Source organism: Cherax quadricarinatus, chromosome 18 (genome assembly GCF_038502225.1).
Source record: "Cherax quadricarinatus isolate ZL_2023a chromosome 18, ASM3850222v1, whole genome shotgun sequence".
NCBI lineage: Eukaryota > Metazoa > Arthropoda > Malacostraca > Decapoda > Parastacidae > Cherax > Cherax quadricarinatus.
In genome coordinates, this window is record NC_091309.1 from 29,859,546 (window position 1) to 29,880,390 (window position 20,845).

Genomic DNA, 20,845 nt, shown 5'->3' on the forward strand with positions numbered 1-20,845 from the left:
GAGAAGCCTATGCCAGTTGTGGAAAGTACTGTGTCAGCGGGGAATTCCATGGGGTTGGATGTGAGTTTGAAGAATGTGGAAGAGTTGGTGGAGGACCACGATGAAGAGCTAACCACTAAACAGCTGCAAGACCTCATCTCCAACAGCAACAGACCACAGCTCAAGAAATTGCTTCAGAGGAGGAGGAAGAGAGATGGAGGAAGGTGCCTTCTTCAAAGATTAAGAACATTTGTGCAAAGTGGACTGAAGTGCAAACATTTATGGATGAACTTCACCCTGACAAAGCTGTTGCAGGCCGTGTTGACAACATGTACAAGGACAATGTTGCGTCCCATTTTAGGGAAACTTTAAAAAATCGCCAGAAACAGAGCTCTCTGAACAGATATTTTGTGTGGCAGGGGTCCAGTGACTCTCAAGTTGTTCCCAGTGGCATTAAAAAACAAAGATGGGAAGTAACCCCAGATAAGGACTTGGAACCTGAAGTCTTTATGGAATGGGATTCTCCTTCCAAACAATAGTGCACCTTCATCCTTTTCCCTCCTCCTATCCACCCAGAAGTCTTCAGTAAAGGTAAGTGTAATGTTATTATTATTTTATAGATGTATGTACTTGATTTCTCATTGTTTTCTGTATGTAAATCTTCAATATGAAAAAAAAAAAATTTTTTTTTAATATTTTTGGGTGTCTGGAATGGATTAATTTTATTTCCGTTATTTCTTATGGGGAGAATGGTCTCGCCATTCAGTAATTTTATCCTTCGGCAGACTTTTTGGAACGGATTAATCATGAGTGATTATTATTACACATTAGTATCATGAACGTATGAGCGGCCCAGACAGACGCATCTGGTACAGATGATTTCCGAGTGGATGTACGAAACCCGTGGTAAAAATTTGCCCAAAAAAGTGGTCGAAAAGTTTCTTTTAGTATTCATTTTGAATTTTGTGTAGTTGTTAGTACTTCTTTCTATCAGCAAACCAGCCGTATCCCACCAAAGCAGGGTATACCTGGAGAGGGTTTCAAGGGTCAATGCCCCCGTGGCCCAGTCTGAGACTAGGCCTTGTGGTGGATCAGGGTCTGATCAACCAGGCTGTTACTGCTGGCTGCATGCAAACTGATGTATGAACCACAGCCCAGCTGGTCAGATACTGACTTTAGGTGCCTTTGTGAAGACAGCCAGGGGTCTATTGGTAATCCCCGTTATGTATGCTGGTAGGCAGTTGAACAGTCTTGGACCCTTGACACTTACTGTGTTGTCTCTCAGTGTACTCATGGCACCCCTGCTTTTCATTGGGGAAATGTTGCATTTCCTGCTGAGTCTTTTGCTTTCATAGGGAGTGATTTTCGTGTGCAAGTTTAGTACTAATCCCTCTAGGATTTTCCAAGTGTATATTATCATGCATCTCTCTCGCCTGCATTCCAGGAATACAAATCAAGGGACTTCAACTGTTCCCAGTAATTTAGGTGCCTTATCGTACTTATGTGTACCATGAAAGTTCTTTGTACACTCTCCAGGACAGCAATTTTGCCTGCCTTGAAGGGGGCAGTTAGTGTACAGCAGTATTCCAGCCTAAAGAGATGAAGCAATTTGAAGAGAATCATCATGGGCTTGGTGTCCATAGTTTTGAAGGTTCTCATTATCCATCCTATCATTTGCCTAGCTTATGTAGAAGATACATTGCTGTGGTCTTTGAAGGCGAGATCCTCTGACATTATCACTTCCAGGACCTTTACATTACTTTTTATCTCTACTGTATGGTTAGAATTTGTTGTATACTCTGTTGTATCCTCAAGTTTTCCATATCTGAGTATTTGAAATTTCTCTTCATTGAACTTCATATTGTTCTGAGTGGCCCATTTGAAAATTTGGTTGATGGCCCATAAAAACTCTTTACAGCATTTAGTAACTTACCACCTATTCCATATACTTGCAACATCTGCCACATTGCTCCCCTATCCACTCTATCATATGCCTTTCCTAAATCCATAAATGCAATAAAAACTTACCTACCTTTATCTAAATACTTTTCACAAAAATGCTTCAATGCAAACACTTGATCTACACATCCCCTACCCACTCTAAAATCTCCTTGCTCATCTGCAATCCTACATTCTGTCTTACCTCTAATTCTTTCAATAATAACCCTACAGTACACTTTTCCTGGTATACTCAGTAAACTTATTCCTCTGTAATTTTTACAATCTCTTTTGCCCCCCTTCCCTTTATATAAAGGGATCATACATGCTCTCCACCAATCCCTAGGTACCTTACCCTCTTTCAGACATTTTCTTTTTTTTCAACAAACTGGCTGTATCCCACCAAGGCAGGGTGGCCCAAAAAGAAAAATTAAAGTTTCTGTTTTTAAATTTAGCAATTTATACTAGAGAAGGGGTTACTAGCCCCTTGCCCCCGGCATTTTAGTCGCCTCTTACAACACGCATGGCTTACAGAGGAAGAATTCTGTTCCACTTCCCCATGGAGATAAGAGGAAATAAACAAACAGTTTCCATATCGGCAATGGAAACACGCCTCAACCCTAAGACCCTACGTACTGCAGTGGCTCTGCGCCTTGCTGCCCCAATTCACACAGAATATACATGTATTTACAGCAATGCGCAAGTCGATCAATATGGTCTAAATGGTGTTAACTGTTCCAAAACCAAGGGCTGGCATGCAAGACACAATGAGGTCATCAACGTCACAGAGAACCCTTGCTACAGTTGGATGCCCAGCCGAGAGGGAGCCCCAATCACTAGCAGCCAACAATACCCACAATCCAGCAAACTGCCCCGATGGGATCACCATCTATCCTTGGAAGAATGGCAGACTCTTAGCATGGGACTATACCTGTGTCTCCACACTGGCTGACACCTATATCCATCACAGTGTCGGGTGACAGGGAGGAGCTACTGACCACAGGGAGGAGTACAAGATTGGCAAGTACAGGGACATAATCCAACAGTATCAATTTGTCCCAGTGGGATCAGAGACCTTGGGATCATGGAGAAAACGTGCCACACGTTTCCTTAAAGAACTGGGATCCAGACTCATCGACGCCACCAGACAGCCACTTTCATGTTCCAGCGCCTCAGCGTGGCCATCCAGAGGGGGAAACACATGCTGCATACTGGGCTCGTGTCTGGCTTCGGAGGAGCTGGAGGAGATTCATAACCTTTGATATATTGTACCAATGTATTCATGTTTGCATTTTCTATCAATGTACACCTACCATCCGACTTACGACCTGCTCGACTTACGACCACTCGGCTTACGACAGTGTTTTTTATGCCAAATTTCTGGGAAATAAACAACTATTTGTGTTGTACACAGTGTTTATCCTAAACCTTACAGTATAAAATACAGTACTAACAGCATAAAAAGTTAAGTAAAACATGAAATACCAAAATAAAACAATAAAATAAAGTCATTACAAAAATGTTTTGTTGATATTCAGTAGTAAAGTTCGACTTACGACCGGTTTCTCGGAACCGAACTCAGTCGTAAGTCGGATGGTAGGTGTATTCTGTCTATTAAAAAAGTACATTTTTTTTTTCAACAAACCAGCCGTATCCCACCTAGGCAGAGTGGCCCAAAAAGAAAAGCGAAAGTTTCTCTTTTTAAATTTAGTAATTTATACAAGAGAAGGGGTTACTAGCCCCTTGCTCCCGGCATTTTAGTCACCTCTTACAACACGCATGGTTTACGGAGGAAGAATTCTGTTCCACTTCCCCATGGAGATAAGAGGAAATAAACAAGAATAAGAACTAGAAAGAAACAGAAGAAAACCCAGAGGGGTGTGTATGTACGTATATGCTTGTACTTGTACGTGCAGTGTGACCTAAGTGTAAATAAAAGTAGAAAGACGTACCTGAAATCTTGCATGTTTATGAGACAGAAAAAAGGACACCAGCAATCTTACCATCATGTAAAACAATTACAGGCTTCCATTTTACACTCACTTGGCAGGACGGTAGTACCTCCCTGGGTGGTTGCTGTCTACCAACCTACTACCTATAATAAAGTACATATACAGTGGACCCCCGGTTAACGATATTTTTTCACTCCAGAAGTATGTTCAGGTGCCAGTACTGACCGAATTTGTTCCCATAAGAAATATTGTGAAGTAGATTAGTCCATTTCAGACCCCCAAACATACACGTACAAACGCACTTACATAAATACACTTACATAATTGGTCACATTCGGAGGTAATCGTTATGCGGGGGTCCACTGTATAATATAAATTACAGGGGGTGGTAGGAGAAGAAAATATTCAAACAGCTGTGGGGAGAACCTCGAGTTTTCCCTGAGGTATGTTTACTGTCTTCTCTGAGGATGAGAGTCCCCAGTAAAGTTCTAGAGGTGGTACCTCCCTATATTTTATATATTTTTTTTTAACAAACTGGCCGTATACCACTGAGGCAGGGTGGCCCAAAAAGAAAAACGAAAGTTTCTCTTTTTAAATTTGGTAATTTATACAGGATAAGGGGTTACTAGCCCCTTGCTCCCGGCATTTTAGTTGACTCTTACAACACGCATGGCTTACAGAGGAAGAATTCTGTTCCACTTCCCCATGGAGATAGGAGGAAATAAACGAGAACAAGAACTAGGAAGAAAATAGAAGAAAACCCAGAGGGGTGTGTATATATATGCTTGTACATGTATGTGTAGTGTGACCTAAGTGTAAGTAGAATTAGCAAGACATGCCTGAAACCTTACACATTTATGAGACAGAAAAAAAGACACCAGCAGTCCTACCATCATGTAAAACAATTACAGGCTTCTGTTTTACACTCACTTGGTAGAACAGTAGTACATACCTCCCTGGGCAGTTGCTATCTATCAGTCTACCAGTCTACCTTGGATTAGTTAGTATATTTTTAATAAATTATTATATTGTCATTTGGGGTATGAAATGGATTAATTCTATTTACATTATTCTTTATGGAAAAAACTGATTTGGTTGTCATCCATTTTGGTTGTTGAATTGACATCTGGAACGAAATAAATTCGACAACCAAGGTTCCACTGTATGTTATACCTGCAGTAAAAACTGTTTGGAGGTTATCATATATGAGCCATACAAAAAAAAAATCTTACATGTAATCCATATTTCTTTTGAGCCCGAGTCATAATGGCAATTGAGATGTCATCGAAGTGAGAATACACAGGGTGCTGGCAGTCTATCTGCTGGAGCATCTTCTTGCCATTAGTCCACATCAGGGCACTTGTTGCCGACCAGTTGAGGGTAATTCTTTCATGAACATTGTAGTCAACAAGTTTTCCTAAAAAAAGTTTGGCAATATGTATTTACATTGATAAGAAACAAGAACATGAACAGTGTCATGAACTTATCTCATGCAAATAATGAAGCCATCTACTCATTATTTTAACTACTAGCAATTACCCATATAATTCTGCAGCCAAGAGAAGGGTTGAGGCAGTGGAAATATCATATTTGAGAGTAATGCTTTGAATAAGGATAATACTAAGTTGTTCCTTAGACAATAGCTACCACAACACTACATAACACTTTAATACAGCATTTTTTAATAGGTGGTCTGCAAGATGTCAATGAGTGGACCTCACACAGGTCATGTGAAAAGTGTTTTTCAGTTAATGCTTGACTGACTTTCTACCATCACATTTTTCAGTTACTCGGTGGCTTTATTCTAGGAGCTTCAACTCCATGTTGCTCTGCGTTAGCCATTAAATTTTCATTAATACTGTTTTACATTAAGCAATAACTGATCTATTGCTGAACTATGTAGTGACTGAAGTCTACAGTTAGATACACAGAAGTTAAAATACAATGATATACAAGAAAAAGTATAATTAAAAGAAATTAAAAAAATATTTAATGCTACCTAATTAGTGATATAACTTATTTTACTTTCATATGATTTTTAAGGATTTCATGTTAAAGCTATTTAATGTGTGACAAAAAAATAAATGTATTTCATTACTAAAGCTAAAAAGAGAGACTTTTGTTTTTCTTTTCGGGCCACCCTGCTTCAGTGGAATATGGCTGGTTTGTTGAAAGAAGAAGTTTTAACTTTTTTGTCATTTTAAATCTGCATTAGCATAATCAACAAACAAATATACTGAAAGCGCAGAACTTCTTTTTTCAATACACCAGCTGCATCCCACCAAGGTAGGATGAACTAAAAACAAAAAAGAAAGTTTTTCTTTCTATATTTAGTAATTTATACAGGAGAAGGGGTTACTAGCCCTTTACTCAGGGCATTTTAGTCACCTCTTACAACAAACATTACTTATGGAAGAAGAATTCTTTTCCACTTCCCCATAGAGATAAAAAAAATAAAGAACAAGAACTACTAAGAAAATAGAAAAAAAAATGGGTGTGCATATATATGTGTATACAGTAGGGCCCCACTTATATGGCAGGTTAGGTTCCAGGCTACCGCAGTAAAGCGGAAATCGCCGTAAAGCAGAATGTCTTTTTTTCCCACTTATAAATGCATATAAATACTAGATAACAAGTTTACATTAATATATATTACGTTAGCAATAGAACTACACATTAAAAAACAATAAAAAAGTGAAATACACATATAGTACACTCATTACTTACCTTAAAATATTTGTAGTCTTAATGTAGGGTGAGATGAGTAGTATTTGTTGTAAGAAATCAGGTGTGGGAGGTATGGTAGCCAGCTAGGCCACCCCACCCTACCCACATATACTACGACATTTAACCCTTTCAGGGTCCAGAGGCCAAATCTCAGAGTGACAGCCAGGGTCCAACAATTTTCAAAAAAAAAAAAAAAAAACTTACAGAATTAAAGATTTTTCTATGGGTAATAATAATAAAAAAAAAATCCTATCAGTACTTTCCAAGACAAAGAGGCGTGAAGTTGACCCTCAATGACCAGGTGGCGGCAACATTGGCAACTCCAGTAAAGTCGCATTTATTTTACTTTTTTCTTTTCTTTTCTAATTTTGTTTCTTTTCCAGTAACATTTGTGGCCTGTGAGACCAATATAATGCATAATGTACATATGTACACTTGTTGTATTCAACACAATAACTACATTAATATTGTATATTAATGTTGTATATTAGTAATGTTCTATTATATATTTACATATGTACAGTCACTGGACATGTTCCTAGAACTCCTTCAGTCTGTGAAAGTCTTTGAAACAAGGTGTCATGCACAGTGATGTCTTACTCATCTGTGGACCAGTACAATTTTATATTATGTTTCTAGACATGAGGCATGAGCATTATTGCTGCAAAAAATGAATACATTTCAGCCACAGTTGTCTCCTTCCACTGGTGGATAACGATGCACTTTGTCCTGGAACTGCTGAGTCAACGGCTTGGGTCTCAGCCTGGGTTGGTGCAGCATGCTGCACGCTCGCATGCTGCACGCTCGCATGCTGCAAGCCATCTACTGATGCATGTGGTCTATTCATCCTAATTGTATCCACATCATCGTTACTTTCACTGTCTATTCCAGGTGTAGGGCCACAGGATGTACTCAGTCCCCTTGGAATTGCATATGGTATAAAGTACCATATGGTACAGATACAGGGACCCCAATGGAAAAAGTCACTCTCACTTTTTTGGGTTATTCTAGGATTCTTACACATATGCTGCTATGTATGATAATCTATGTATATAAGTGTATTTGTATATACCTGAATAAACTTACTCGAGCGCATGTGGCATCGTATGTAAGTTTATTCAGGTATACACAAACATTTACATAAATTATCATACATAGCAGCATGTGTGGAGAACATAGGATAACCCAAAAAAGCCAAAGTGACTTATTTCCACTAGGGCCCCTGTACCATATGGTACCACTGTACCATATGGTACCACTGTACCATATGGTACCACTGGACCATATGGTACCACTGGACCATATGGTACCACTGGACCATATGGTACCACTGGACCATATGGTACCACTGGACCATATGGTACCACTGGACCATATGGTACCACTGGACCCTATGGTACCACTGGACCATATGGTACCACTGGACCATATGGTACCACTGGACCATATGGTACCACTGGACCATATGGTACCACTGGACCATATGGTACCACTGGACCATATGGTACCACTGTACCATATGGTACATAGAATTCCTCTTCAGATCCACTTCCATCAGTATTAGAACTATAACTTCGGAAGAAGAGAGTCAGAATTCGCCAGGGAGTGAGAGCTTCCTTGCCACAAGGCATGATGAACAAAGCGTAGTGAGATTGCATTCCCACAATGCAATGCAGGTGCCCTGATTTTTTGTTTACTGCGCACAGTGACCACGAAAACCCATTCTCTCAGATGTAGGCCTACCAGCCTTCTCGCTCTAAACTTGAAGCTGCTAGAATTTTGGTGTAGATCTACGGCTTGGACACTGGCTTCAAAGCTGTAGATCTACAGGACGGACCCTGATAGGGTTAATAGCTTAAAATATTTATAAACAGAGTTCAAATTAAGTTTTTGCTTTGACAGAAAGCCAATGCAAGTCATAAAAATAGGACCAGTACAAACCCCAGATGGGAGTAAAATTACCAAATTAAAGCAATGTTTAAAAACATTTGGTTCATGAAATGCAAAATGAGCCCAAAATAAAATACAGTACTATTGCATGAACAGATTTTTGCATTATGCACAAATTCAAGTTTCATGAAGTCTCTAGGAACATAAACCCCTCACAAATTTGATGATGTAACCATTTTTATTTTGATCTCAACAGCTGTCTTCTGCCAAGATAGGGTACAACAAAGAAGAAAATACATTCACCAAAATGTGGGACATCACAATCAGATTACTCTCTAACTGCAAGATCCCTAACCCTCCTTCCGAGAGATCAGGCACTGCGCTCTACACTTGGTGTAGTAGTTTCATAAACAATGACTAGCATAAGCTCAGAAATGGTATATTGTGTCTTGTCAGTCTGCTGGAATTTTATGACGAAGTAACGAAAGTGAGAGAGAGAAAGAGATAGATACAGAGAGATAGATACAGAGAGAGAGATATGGAGAGAGAGAGATATAGAGAGAGATATGGAGAGAGAGATATATGGAGAGAGATACAGAGAGAGAGAGATATGGAGAGTGAGAGATATGGAGAGAGACAGAGAGAGAGAGAGATACAGAGAGATATGAAGAAAGATACAGAGAGAGATATGGAGAGAGAGAGAGAGATGCAGAGAGAGAGATGCGAAGAGAGAGATACGGAGAGATATACGAAGATACGGAGAGATATACGAAGAGAGAGATATGGAGAGATACGGAGAGGTACAGAGAGAGAGAGAGAGAGAGAGAGAGAGAGAGAGATATGGAGAGAGAGAGAGAGAGATATGGAGAGAGAGAGAGAGAGATATGGAGAGAGAGAGAGAGAGAGAGAGATATGGAGAGAGAGAAAAGGAGAGAGAGAGAGATAGGGAGGGAGGGGAGGGAGGGATAGTGATGGAGGGAGGGAGGGAGGGAGGGAGGGATAGTGATGGAGGGAGGGAGGGAGGGAGGGAGGGAGGGAGGGAGGGAGGGAGGGAGGGGGTGGGGTGGGGGAGGGGGTGGGAGGTAGAGAGGGGGAGGGAGAGAGGGATGGAGGGAGAGAGGGGGAGGGAGAGAGGGATGGAGGGAGTGAGGGATGGAGGGAGAGAGGGATGGAGGGAGAGAGGGGGAGGGAGAGAGGGGGAGGGAGAGAGGGGGAGGGAGAGAGGGGGAGGGAGAGAGGGGGAGGGAGAGAGGGGGAGGGAGAGAGGGGGAGGGAGAGAGGGGAAGGGAGAGAGGGGGAGGGAGAGAGGGGGAGGGAGAGAGGGGGAGGGAGGGGGGGGGGGGGAGGGGGAGGGAGGGAGGGGGAGGGAGAGAGGGGGAGGGAGAGAGGGGGAGGGAGAGAGGGGGAGGGAGAGAGGGGGAGGGAGAGAGGGGGAGGGAGAGAGGGGGAGGGAGAGAGGGGGAGGGAGAGAGGGACCTCAACCAACATCTTATACAGAGGGACATTGATGACCTTGCAGTGTTTGACATGAGAAACTTTGTTGATTTCCCTACTCACATCTCTGGCTCCTCCCTCAATCCAGTATTGAGTGATCTGTCTGAAGGTATAGTCACTTGTCAACCCCTCAGTTATGTTGGATCGTCTGACCACAAGGCTGTTTTTACAACACTGGAGATCCCAACAGAACGAGGTGAGGAATCTTCACATACAACCTGCCTGTGGAAAAGAGGAAACTGGCCAGCCCTTTGCTCTGAACTTGCCACCTCTGATTGGAATGCTCTTCTCCAAGGTGATGTTGGTAACCAAGTGAATGCCTTCACTGAACATATCCTTAATCTACAACAAGAACACATCCCTCAATGGCAGTATGTAACAAAGCCTACTGCTCAGTACAAGGCTTTGAGAAAGAATAAGAGACATTCCCACTACCTATAACAGGAACCTGCACTGGCAAGCCTGTAGGCATATGGGTGAAGTTGAAAAGTGGGCCATCTCTAAATGGTAGGCTGACACAAAATGAAAGCTGACATAAGGTAGAGTGGGCTCTAAAACCTGTTGGTCCCTGGTCAAGGACAGATAAGGTTTTCTGCCTGAAAAACTTATTTCACCTCTAAACTGACAGGATGGGACCACCTCTACAAGTAGTCAGGAGAAATCCAACCTCTTTGCCAAACACTTTGCTGCCAAGATGCAAATTCCAGATCCAGTGAGAGACCCTCCTTGGCTAGCTGCAAGAATTGTGTCAAAGCTGTCAGTGGTGACACTAAGGCAGGAGGAGGTGTATCATCTTAAACTGCTGGACCAAGAAAAAGCTGTGGGCCCAGACAAGCTGAGCCCAAGACTGCCGAGTAGATGTGCAGACCAGCTAGCAGCACCTCTAACTCGCATCTATCAGCACTGCCTAGCACAGTGTAAATGGCCCTCTCTAAGGAAAGAGGCAAATATAGTCCCGGTTCAAATAAAAGAAGAGCAAAGCAGGAATCAGCAACTACAGACCAGTGTCACTCTTGTCAATCACTGGCAAGATCCTTGAGACAATTATCTCATGGCAAATGACAGAGTAAACAGAGTAAAGTCACAGGTGGCTACAGTGAAGAGCTTTGTTCCACAAGATACAGTACTTGCTCCTATCAGGGCTCATTACAGTGTATGCTGTCAGTGGCCCTATAAACCCCAACAACAACAACATGCTCCCATCCTGTTCCTCATCCTCATGTCTAACATAGGCAGAGATGTAAGCCACACCACCATGTCCTCCTCTGCATGAAAGTGTCATCCATCGAGGACACTGCAAGACTCCAAGCAGACAACAACCAAATCTTTAAATGAGCTGCAAAAAACAATGTGAAATTCAATGATGAGAATTTTTAATTACTCAGATATAGAAAATTTGATCAAATTAATACTGTATCAGAATATAAAACAAATTCCAACTACACAGTAGAGCAAAAAACTAATGTGAAGGACCTGGGAGTGATAATGTCAGAGAAAATCACTTTCAAAAATCACAACAATGTATCTACCACAACTGCTAGGAAAAATGATAGGATGAATAAGGAGAACCTTCAAAATTAAGGATGCCAAGCCCATGATGATTCTCTTCAAATTGCCTGTTCTCTCTAGGCTGGAATATTGCTGTTAACTAACAGCCCCTTTCAAGGCAGGTGAAAATGCAGACCTGGAGAATATACAGAGAACTTTCACGGCATGCATAAGTCCGATAAAGCACCTAAATTACTGGGAATGGTTCAAGTCCCTTGACTTGTATTCCCTAGAATGCAGGCAAAAAAGATACATGATAATATACACCTGGAAAATCCTAGAGGGACTAGTTCCAAATCTGCACATGAAAATCACTCCCTATGAAAGCAAAAGACTCGGCAAGAGATGCAACATCCCCCCAACAAAAGCAGGGGCACCACAAGTACTCTGAGAGACAAGACAATAATTGAAAGGGGCTCAGGACTGTTCAAGTGCCTCCCAGCAAACATAAGGGGGATTACCAATAGATCCCTGGCTGTCTTCAATAGGGAGCTGGACAGGCACCTAAAGTCAGTACCTGATCATCCGGGCTGTGGTTCGAACATCGGTTTACATGAGGCCAGCAGTAACAGCCTGGTTGATCGGCGCCTGATCCACCACGAGACCTGGTCACAGACTGGGCCGTGGGGGTGTTGACCCCCAAAATCCTCTCCAGGTATACTCCAGGTATGAATTAGGATGCTTGCAAATTTTGAATGTGATTGTATTTCATCTCTTTCCATGCATTACAGACATTTCAAAGACTATCTGAAGCTAAAATATTCACTACTACAATATAATGATTATTACTTACTATACAAGTGAAGTAACTGCAATGGATAAACTCATGGTGCACACACAAATGTATACAAATGGAAAAGCAGATACAAGAACAAAACAAAAATAAAATAATATAAGGAAATAAAAACAAGACAAAGAGGAAGGAGTTGTGGATGTGAAGAGTGACTACCAAGTAGTATTGCAGTGTGAGTGGAGGCCTGGGAGCAAAAGAATTTGGCAGCTGGAAAAAAAAATAACCATTTAATTTCCTGGGGTATCAAGATCACCTGTAAATTACCTAGTGGATATGTATTAAAAAATATGATGAAAATCATATCAGTTTACCTGTATAAGAAGCGGTAATAATACGATTCTCGTGTGTCGGATGCCATGAAAAAGCAGATATGTAAGTACTCGAGTCAGTGTTGATAGATCGAGTAATTACTGCAGGCTCCTGATCCTCTCCACCGTGAGTGTAATGGAGAATGTCATATATTCGTACTGCAGCACTGTCTCGACTGAGTGAAGCCAACAAACCAACTCTGAAATAAATGAAAGAATCTGAATGAAAACTTTAATGGAATTATCATAATTCTAGTTCTGGTTACTAACAGGGTGGAACAGTTTAGCAAAATTAAACTGAATAAAAGTGAAATATAAGAAAAAAGAAACATGGTCAAAGTTTAATACAGTGGTAACCCGAGTTTCGAACAGCTCCCAATTAGAACAATTATGTAAGTATATTATTGTAAGTGTATTTTTCAGGGTCTGAAACAGACTAATCTAATTTACATTATTCCTCATGGGAACAAATTCATTTGGTAACAGCAATCGAACAGCCTTCTGGATCGAATTATGGCCGAAACTCGAGGTACCACTGTACTCTTTCTTCTTTCTTTCAACACACCGGCTGTATCCCACCAAGGCGGGGTGGCCCAAAAGGAAAAACGAAAGTTTCTCCATTTACATTTAGTAATATATACAGGAGAAGAGGTTACTAGCCCCTTGCTTCCAGAATTTTAGTCACCTCTTACAACACGCATAGCTTACGGAGGAAGAATTCTGTTCCACTTCTCCATGGCAATAAGAGGAAATAAACAAGAATAAGAACTAGAAAGAAAATAGAAGAAAACCCAGAGGGGTGTGTATATACAGTGGACCCCCGCTTTACGATCAGCTCCCAATGCGACCAATTATGTAGGTGTATTTATGTAAGTGCGTTTGTACGTGTATGTTTGGGGGTCTGAAATGGACTAATCTAATTCACAATATTCCTTATGGGAACAAATTCGCTCAGTAATGGCACCTGAACATACTTCTGGAATGAAATAATATCATAAACCGGGGGTCCACTGTATATGCTTGTACATGTATGTGTAGTGTGATCTAAGTGTAAGTAGAAGTAGCAAGACGTACCTGAAATCTTGCATGTTCATGAGACAGAAAAAAGGACACCAGCAATCCTACCATCATGTAAAACAATTACAGGCTTTCGTTTTACACTCATCTGGCAGGACGGTAGTACCTCCCTGGGCGGTTGCTGTCTACCAACATACTACCTAGGACCACTCTACTCAATTATTTAATTTTCTCGTGAAAAGTCCAAATGGGCTTCCTTAGCCACTGCAACCAAGCTCATCCATGTATTCATCTCCTGTGTCAATGAATTTCTAGCAGTTGCAAGAGGCAGGAGCAACCTGCCTCTGGGTTGAGTAAATGTTCAGATTGTGTGTGTTACACTGTCTTGCTTCCACCACTTCTTCAAATATTTTGGTAATGTACAATGTGAATGTCAGTGGGTAAGAGATGTGAATAAACTAAAGAAGGAGATCGTTAGTGGGAGGTACAGTGGAACCTTCCTTCTTTTTTGTTTTTTTTTCAACAAGTCGGCCGTCTCCCACCGAGGCAGGGTGACCCAAAAAAGAAAGAAAATCCCCAAAAAAGAAAATACTTTCATCATCATTCAACACTTTCACCACACTCACACATTATCACTGTTTTTGCAGAGGTGCTCAGAATAGAACAGTTTAGAAGCATATACGTATAAAGATACACAACATATCCCTCCAAACTGCCAATATCCCAAGCCCCTCCTTTAAAGTGCAGGCATTGTGCTTCCAATTTCCAGGACTTAAGTCCGACTATGTGAAAATAACCGGTTTCCCTGAATTATTTTTATTATTTTATTATCACACTGGCCGATTCCCACCAAGGCAGGGTGGCCCGAAAAAGAAAAACTTTCACCATCATTCACTCCATCACTGTCTTGCCAGAAGGGTGCTTTACACTACAGTTTTTTAAACTGCAACATTAACACCCCTCCTTCAGAGTGCAGGCACTGTACTTCCCATCTCCAGGACTCAAGTCCGGCCTGCCGGTTTCCCTGAACCCCTTCATAAATGTTACTTTGCTCACACTCCAACAGCACGTCAAATATTAAAAACCAATTGTCTCCATTCACTCCTATCAAACACACTCGCGCATGCCTGCTGGAAGTCCAAGCCCCTCGCACACAAAACCTCCTTTACCCCCTCCCTCCAACCTTTCCTAGGCCGACCCCTACCCCTCCTTCCTTCCACTACAGACTGATACACTCTTGAAGTCACTCTGTTTCGCTCCATTCTCTCTACATGTCCGAACCACCTCAACAACCCTTCCTCAGCCCTCTGGACAACAGTTTTGGTAATCCCGCACCTCCTCCTAACTTCCAAACTACGAATTCTCTGCATTATATTCACACCACACATTGCCCTCAGACATGACATCTCCACTGCCTCCAGCCTTCTCCTCGCTGCAACATTCATCACCCATGCTTCACACCCATATAAGAGCGTTGGTAAAACTATACTCTCATACATTCCCCTCTTTGCCTCCAAGGACAAAGTTCTTTGTCTCCACAGACTCCTAAGTGCACCACTCACCCTTTTCCCCTCATCAATTCTATGATTCACCTCATCTTTCATAGACCCATCCGCTGCCATGTCTACTCCCAAATATCTGAATACATTCACCTCCTCCATACTCTCTCCCTCCAATCTGATATCCAATCTTTCATCACCTAATCTTTTTGTTATCCTCATTACCTTACTCTTTCCTGTATTCACTTTTAATTTTCTTCTTTTGCACACCCTACCAAATTCATCCACCAATCTCTGCACCTTCTCTTCAGAATCTCCCAAGAGCACAGTGTCATCAGCAAAGAGCAACTGTGACAACTCCCACTTTATGTGTGATTCTTTATCTTTTAACTCCACACCTCTTGCCAAGACCCTCGCATTTACTTCTCTTACAATCCCATCTATAAATATATTAAACAACCACGGTGACATCACACATCCTTGTCTAAGGCCTACTTTTACTGGGAAATAATTTCCCTCTTTCCTACATACTCTAACTTGAGCCTCACTATCCTCGTAAAAACTCTTCACTGCTTTCAGTAACCTACCTCCCACAACATACACCTGCAACATCTGCCACTTTGCCCCCCTATCAACCCTGTCATACGCCTTTTCCAAATCCATAAATGCCACAAAGACCTCTTTAGCCTTATCTAAATACTGTTCACTTACATGTTTCACTGTAAACACCTGGTCCACACACCCCCTACCTTTCCTAAAGCCTCCTTGTTCATCTATCCTATTCTCCGTCTTACTCTTAACCCTTTGAGGGTTTCGGACGTTCTAGTACAGCTTACGACCCAGGGTTTTTGACATACTATTACGCCTAAATTTTAGCGCCCTCAAATCTAGTGGGAGAAAGCTGGTAGGCCTTCATATGAAAGAATGGGTCTATGTGGTCAGTGTGCACAGTCTAAAAAAAATCCTGCAGCACACAGTGCATAATGAGAAAAAAAAAACTTTGACCATTTTTTTGGAATAAAACAGTGACTTTGCACTGTATTTTCGTATGCTATTTATTGTTGTATTCTAGTTTTCTTGATCTCATTTTATAGAATGTAAGACATATTACAGAAATTGAGATGATTTTGACTGGTTTTACAATGAAAGGTACCTTGAAATTGAGCTCAAAGTAGCAGAAATGTTCGATTTTTACCAAATTTCAAAAGTAAACAAATCGTGCCAAGCGTGCAATACACGTCAACTGGTGAGTCTAATATTCTTTCACAAGTGCACCAATAATATTTATACCATTTTTTACACTAATGCAGTAGTCTGCATAACAGTAAATCTTATATTTTTTGTGAGAATAAAAATTCAAAGTGGAAAGCAAAAGAATATAAGAGAGGCCTTGAGACGTGACTAATGACCAGAGGAAATGTCATTTTAGTGCAAGGAATGTCTTTCTTGTTTATTCTGGACCCTATTCGGAAATTGGCATCTTTTGAAATTTGTGTGAAATTGGCAAAATTGCTAAATTCTGACCACTTACTGCATAGTTGAATTTCATAAATGGGTGGTTTCTTGCACCCATTCGAAAGAAAAAATGGAGTTCTAGCGAAATATTCATGTTTTTTGTCGACTAGTAGAGTGGAATTGGCCGAAAATGGGACTGAAAGTGAGCAAAATCGCCGATGCGTAAACATTGCCAAGACCGCTAACTTAGCGAGAGCATAATTTCGTAAGTTTTCCATCAAATTTCAAACTTTTGGTGTCCTTATGATCGGGAAAAGATTCTCTATCTTTTCATATGAGAAAATAATTTTTTTTTTTTTTAAATTTGGCCGACCCTGAGAACGAGTTTCGGAGAGGGCCTGTCGACCCTCAAAGGGTTAATTCTTTCAATAATAACTACCATACACTTTACCAGGTATACTCAACAGACTTATCCCCCTATAATTTTTGCACTCTCTTTTGTCCCCTTTGCCTTTATACAAAGGAACTATGCATGCTCTCTGCCAATCCCTAGGTACCTTACCCTCTTCCATACATTTATTAAATAATTGCACCAACCACTCCAAAACTATATCCCCACCTGCTTTTAACATTTCTATCTTTATCCCGTCAATCATGGCTGCCTTACCCCCTTTCATTTTACATACATACATACATACATACATACACACACACACACACACATATATATATATATATATATATATATATATATATATATATATATATATATATATATATATATATGTATGTATGTATGTATGTATGTATGTATGTATGTATATATATATATATATATATATATATATATATATATATATATATATATATATATATATATATATATATATATATATACACATACATATATATACCTCCTTTCATTTTACCTACTGCCTCACGAACTTCCCCCACACTCACAACTGGCTCTTACTCCTACAAGATGTTATTCCTCCTTGCCCTATACATGAAATCACAGCTTCCCTATCTTCATCAACATTTAACAATTCCTCAAAATATTCCCTCCATCTTCCCAATACCTTTAACTCTCCATTTAATAACTCTCCTCTCCTATTTTTAACTGACAAATCCATTTGTTCTCCAGGCTTCCTTAACTTGTTAATCTCACTCCAAAACTTTTTCTTATTTTCAACAAAATTTGTTGATAACATCTCACCCACTCTCTCATTTGCTCTCTTTTTACATTGCTTCACCACTCTCTTAACCTCTCTCTTTTTCTCCATATACTCTTCCCTCCTTGCATCACTTCTGCTTTGTAAAAACTTCTCATATGCTAACTTTTTCTCCCTTACTACTCTCTTTATATCATCATTCCACCAATCGCTCCTCTTCCCTCCTGCACCCACTTTCCTGTAACCACAAACTTTTGCTGAACACTCTAACACTACATTTTTAAACCTACCCCATACCTCTTCGACCCCATTGCCTATGCTCTCATTAGCCCATCTATCCTCCAACAGCTGTTTATATCTTACCCTAACTGCCTCCTCTTTTAGTTTATAAACCTTCACCTCTCTCTTCCCTGATGCTTCTATTCTCCTTGTATCCCATCTACCTTTTACTCTCAGTGTAGCTACAACTAGAAAGTGATCTGATATATCTGTGGCCCATCTATAAACATGTACATCCTGAAGTCTACTCAACAGTCTTTTATCTACCAATACATAATCCAACAAACTACTATCATTTCGCCCTACATCATATCTTGTATACTTATTTATCCTCGTTTTCTTAAAATATGTATTACCTATAACTAAACCCCTTTCTATACAAAGTTCAATCAAAGGGCTCCCATTATCATTTACACCTGGCACCCCAAACTTACCTACCACACCCTCTCTAAAAGTTTCTCCTACTTTAGCATTCAGGTCCCCTACCACAATTACTCTCTCACTTGGTTCAAAGGCTCCTATACATTCACTTAACATCTCCCAAAATCTCTCTCTCTCCTCTACATTCCTCTCTTCTCCAGGTGCATACACGCTTATTATGACCCACTTTTCGCATCCAACCTTTACTTTAATCCACATAATTCTTGAATTTACACATTCATATTCTCTTTTCTCCTTCCATAACTGATCCTTCAATATTACTGCTACCCCTTCCTTTGCTCTAACTCTCTCAGATACTCCAGATTTAATCCCATTTATTTCCCCCCACCAAAACTCCCCTACCCCCTTCAGCTTTGTTTCGCTTAGGGCCAGGACATCCAACTTCTTTTCATTCATAACATCAGCAATCATCTGTTTCTTGTCATCCGCACTACATCCACGCACATTCAAGCATCCCAGTTTTATAAAGTTTTTCTTCTTCTCTGTTTTAGTAAATGTCTACAGGAGAAGGGGTTACTAGCCCATTGCTCCCGGCATTTTAGTCGCCTCATACGACACTCATGGCTTATGGAGGAAAGATTCTTTTCCACTTCCCCATGGACAATAGAAGAAATAAAGAAGAACAAGAGCTATTTAGAAAAAGGAGAAGAACCTAGATGTATGTATATATATATGCATGTGCGTGTCTGTGAAGTGTGACCAAAGTTTAAGTAGGAGGAGCAAGATATCCCTGTTATCTAGTGTGTTTATGAGACAGAAAAAGAAACCAGCAATCCTACCATCCCTTCACTAAATATTGCCCTGCTCACACTCCAACAGATCGTCAGGTCCCAAGTACCATTCGTCTACATTCACTCCCATCTAACACGCTCACGCACGCTTGCTGGAAGTCCAAGCCCCTCGCCCACAAAACCTCCTTTACCCCCTCTCTCTAACCCTTTCTAGGACGACCCCTACCCCGCCTTCCTTCCCCTATAGATTTGTATGCTTTCCATGTCATTCTACTTTGATCCATTCTCTTTAAATGACCAAACCACCTCAACAACCCCTCTTCTGCCCTCTGACTAATACTTTTATTAACTCCACACCTTTTCCTAATTTCCACACTCCGAATTTTCTGCATAATATTTACACCACACATTGCCCTTAGACAGGACATCTCCACTGCCTCCAACCATCTCCTCACTGCTGCATTTACCACCCAAGCTTCACATCCATATAAGAGTGTTGGTACTACTATACTTTCATACATTCCCTTCATACTTGAACTTAATTCATTCCAGAAGGCTGTTCGAGTACTGAACGAATTTTTCCCAACCAATTTTCTTTTTGGTTGGCTGTTATCACTACAAGCAGCTACAGTATTGGAAGAAAGGCACACTAGACAGAGAAGAGGTAATGAGGAGGTCCAAGAGATTTGGGATAGATTTAGGAATGCAGGGCTAGAATGCACAGCAGCAATTTGTGGTTATAGAAGAGTCAGAAGAGGAATGATTGATAAAAGAATGAAATAAACAGACTGAAAAAAAGAAAAAAAATCAGCATATGAGAGGCTTTTACAGTCTAAAAATGACATATGGTAGGTAGAGCACTGATATAGAGAGATTTTAAATAAGTAGCCTATCCACCTCAAGGTTTGTTGTGCTGTGCTTTCAAAGATGCTCCTCTGCATACCACTACTGTATGGCATGGTTACTTGAGTTACTGTCACCTTCTTGTCAGCTTAAAGCAATGTGGCCATTCTCCTCTGACCTCTCTTTTTAACAAGGTACTATTTTCACTCACAAAACTGCTGTTCAGTGGATGCTTAGTTCTGCACCATTCTCTGTACACTCTAAGAGACTGTTGTGCATGAAAATTCCAAGAGATCAGCGGCTTCTGAGAAACTCGAACCACCCAGTCTGGCACCAACAAACATTCCACAGTAAAAGTCACTTTAATCATATTCTTCCCCATTCTGAAATTCGGTCTGAACAACAAATGAACCATGTCTGCATGCTTTTGGGCACTGGGGTGTTGTCACCTAACTGGCTGATTAAATATTTGCGTTAGCGAGCATGTATACAGGTGTGACTATTAACACATAAACTGTCCAAATGTAGAGCTACGTTCACATGCGTAGCGCTCCGAACGTAAATCTACTTTTTTTTACATGCTTTCAAATTGAGAAAATAAAGGTAGGAGCGCTATGCACGTAAATGTAGACCTTCGTTTGGCCACTGAATGTGTGTGTGTGTGTACTCACCTAGTTGTACTCACCTAGTTAAGGTTGCTGGGGTCGAGTCCAAGCTCCTGGTCCCGCCTCTTCACTGGTCGCTACTAGGTCACTCTCCCTGAACCGTGAGCTTTATCA

General features: G+C 40.8%; 1 protein-coding gene across 4 annotated transcripts in view; it reads right to left on the reverse strand.

Moving 5' to 3' along the window:
- mio (GATOR complex protein mio) overlaps positions 1 to 20,845 on the reverse strand; it is a 229,792-nt gene that overhangs the window by 153,688 nt on the left and 55,259 nt on the right. For all 4 annotated transcript variants that reach the window (XR_011392157.1, XM_070086366.1, XM_070086367.1 and 1 more), the window contains 2 exons: positions 12,633 to 12,829; positions 5,102 to 5,286 (listed from right to left, as the gene is read on the reverse strand). Coding sequence is in view for 3 of the 4 variants with exons in the window: in XM_070086366.1 (XP_069942467.1) it covers positions 5,102 to 5,286; positions 12,633 to 12,829 (382 nt within the window). In the remaining variant the exon portion in view is untranslated. The remainder of the gene's footprint in view (positions 1 to 5,101; positions 5,287 to 12,632; positions 12,830 to 20,845) is intronic.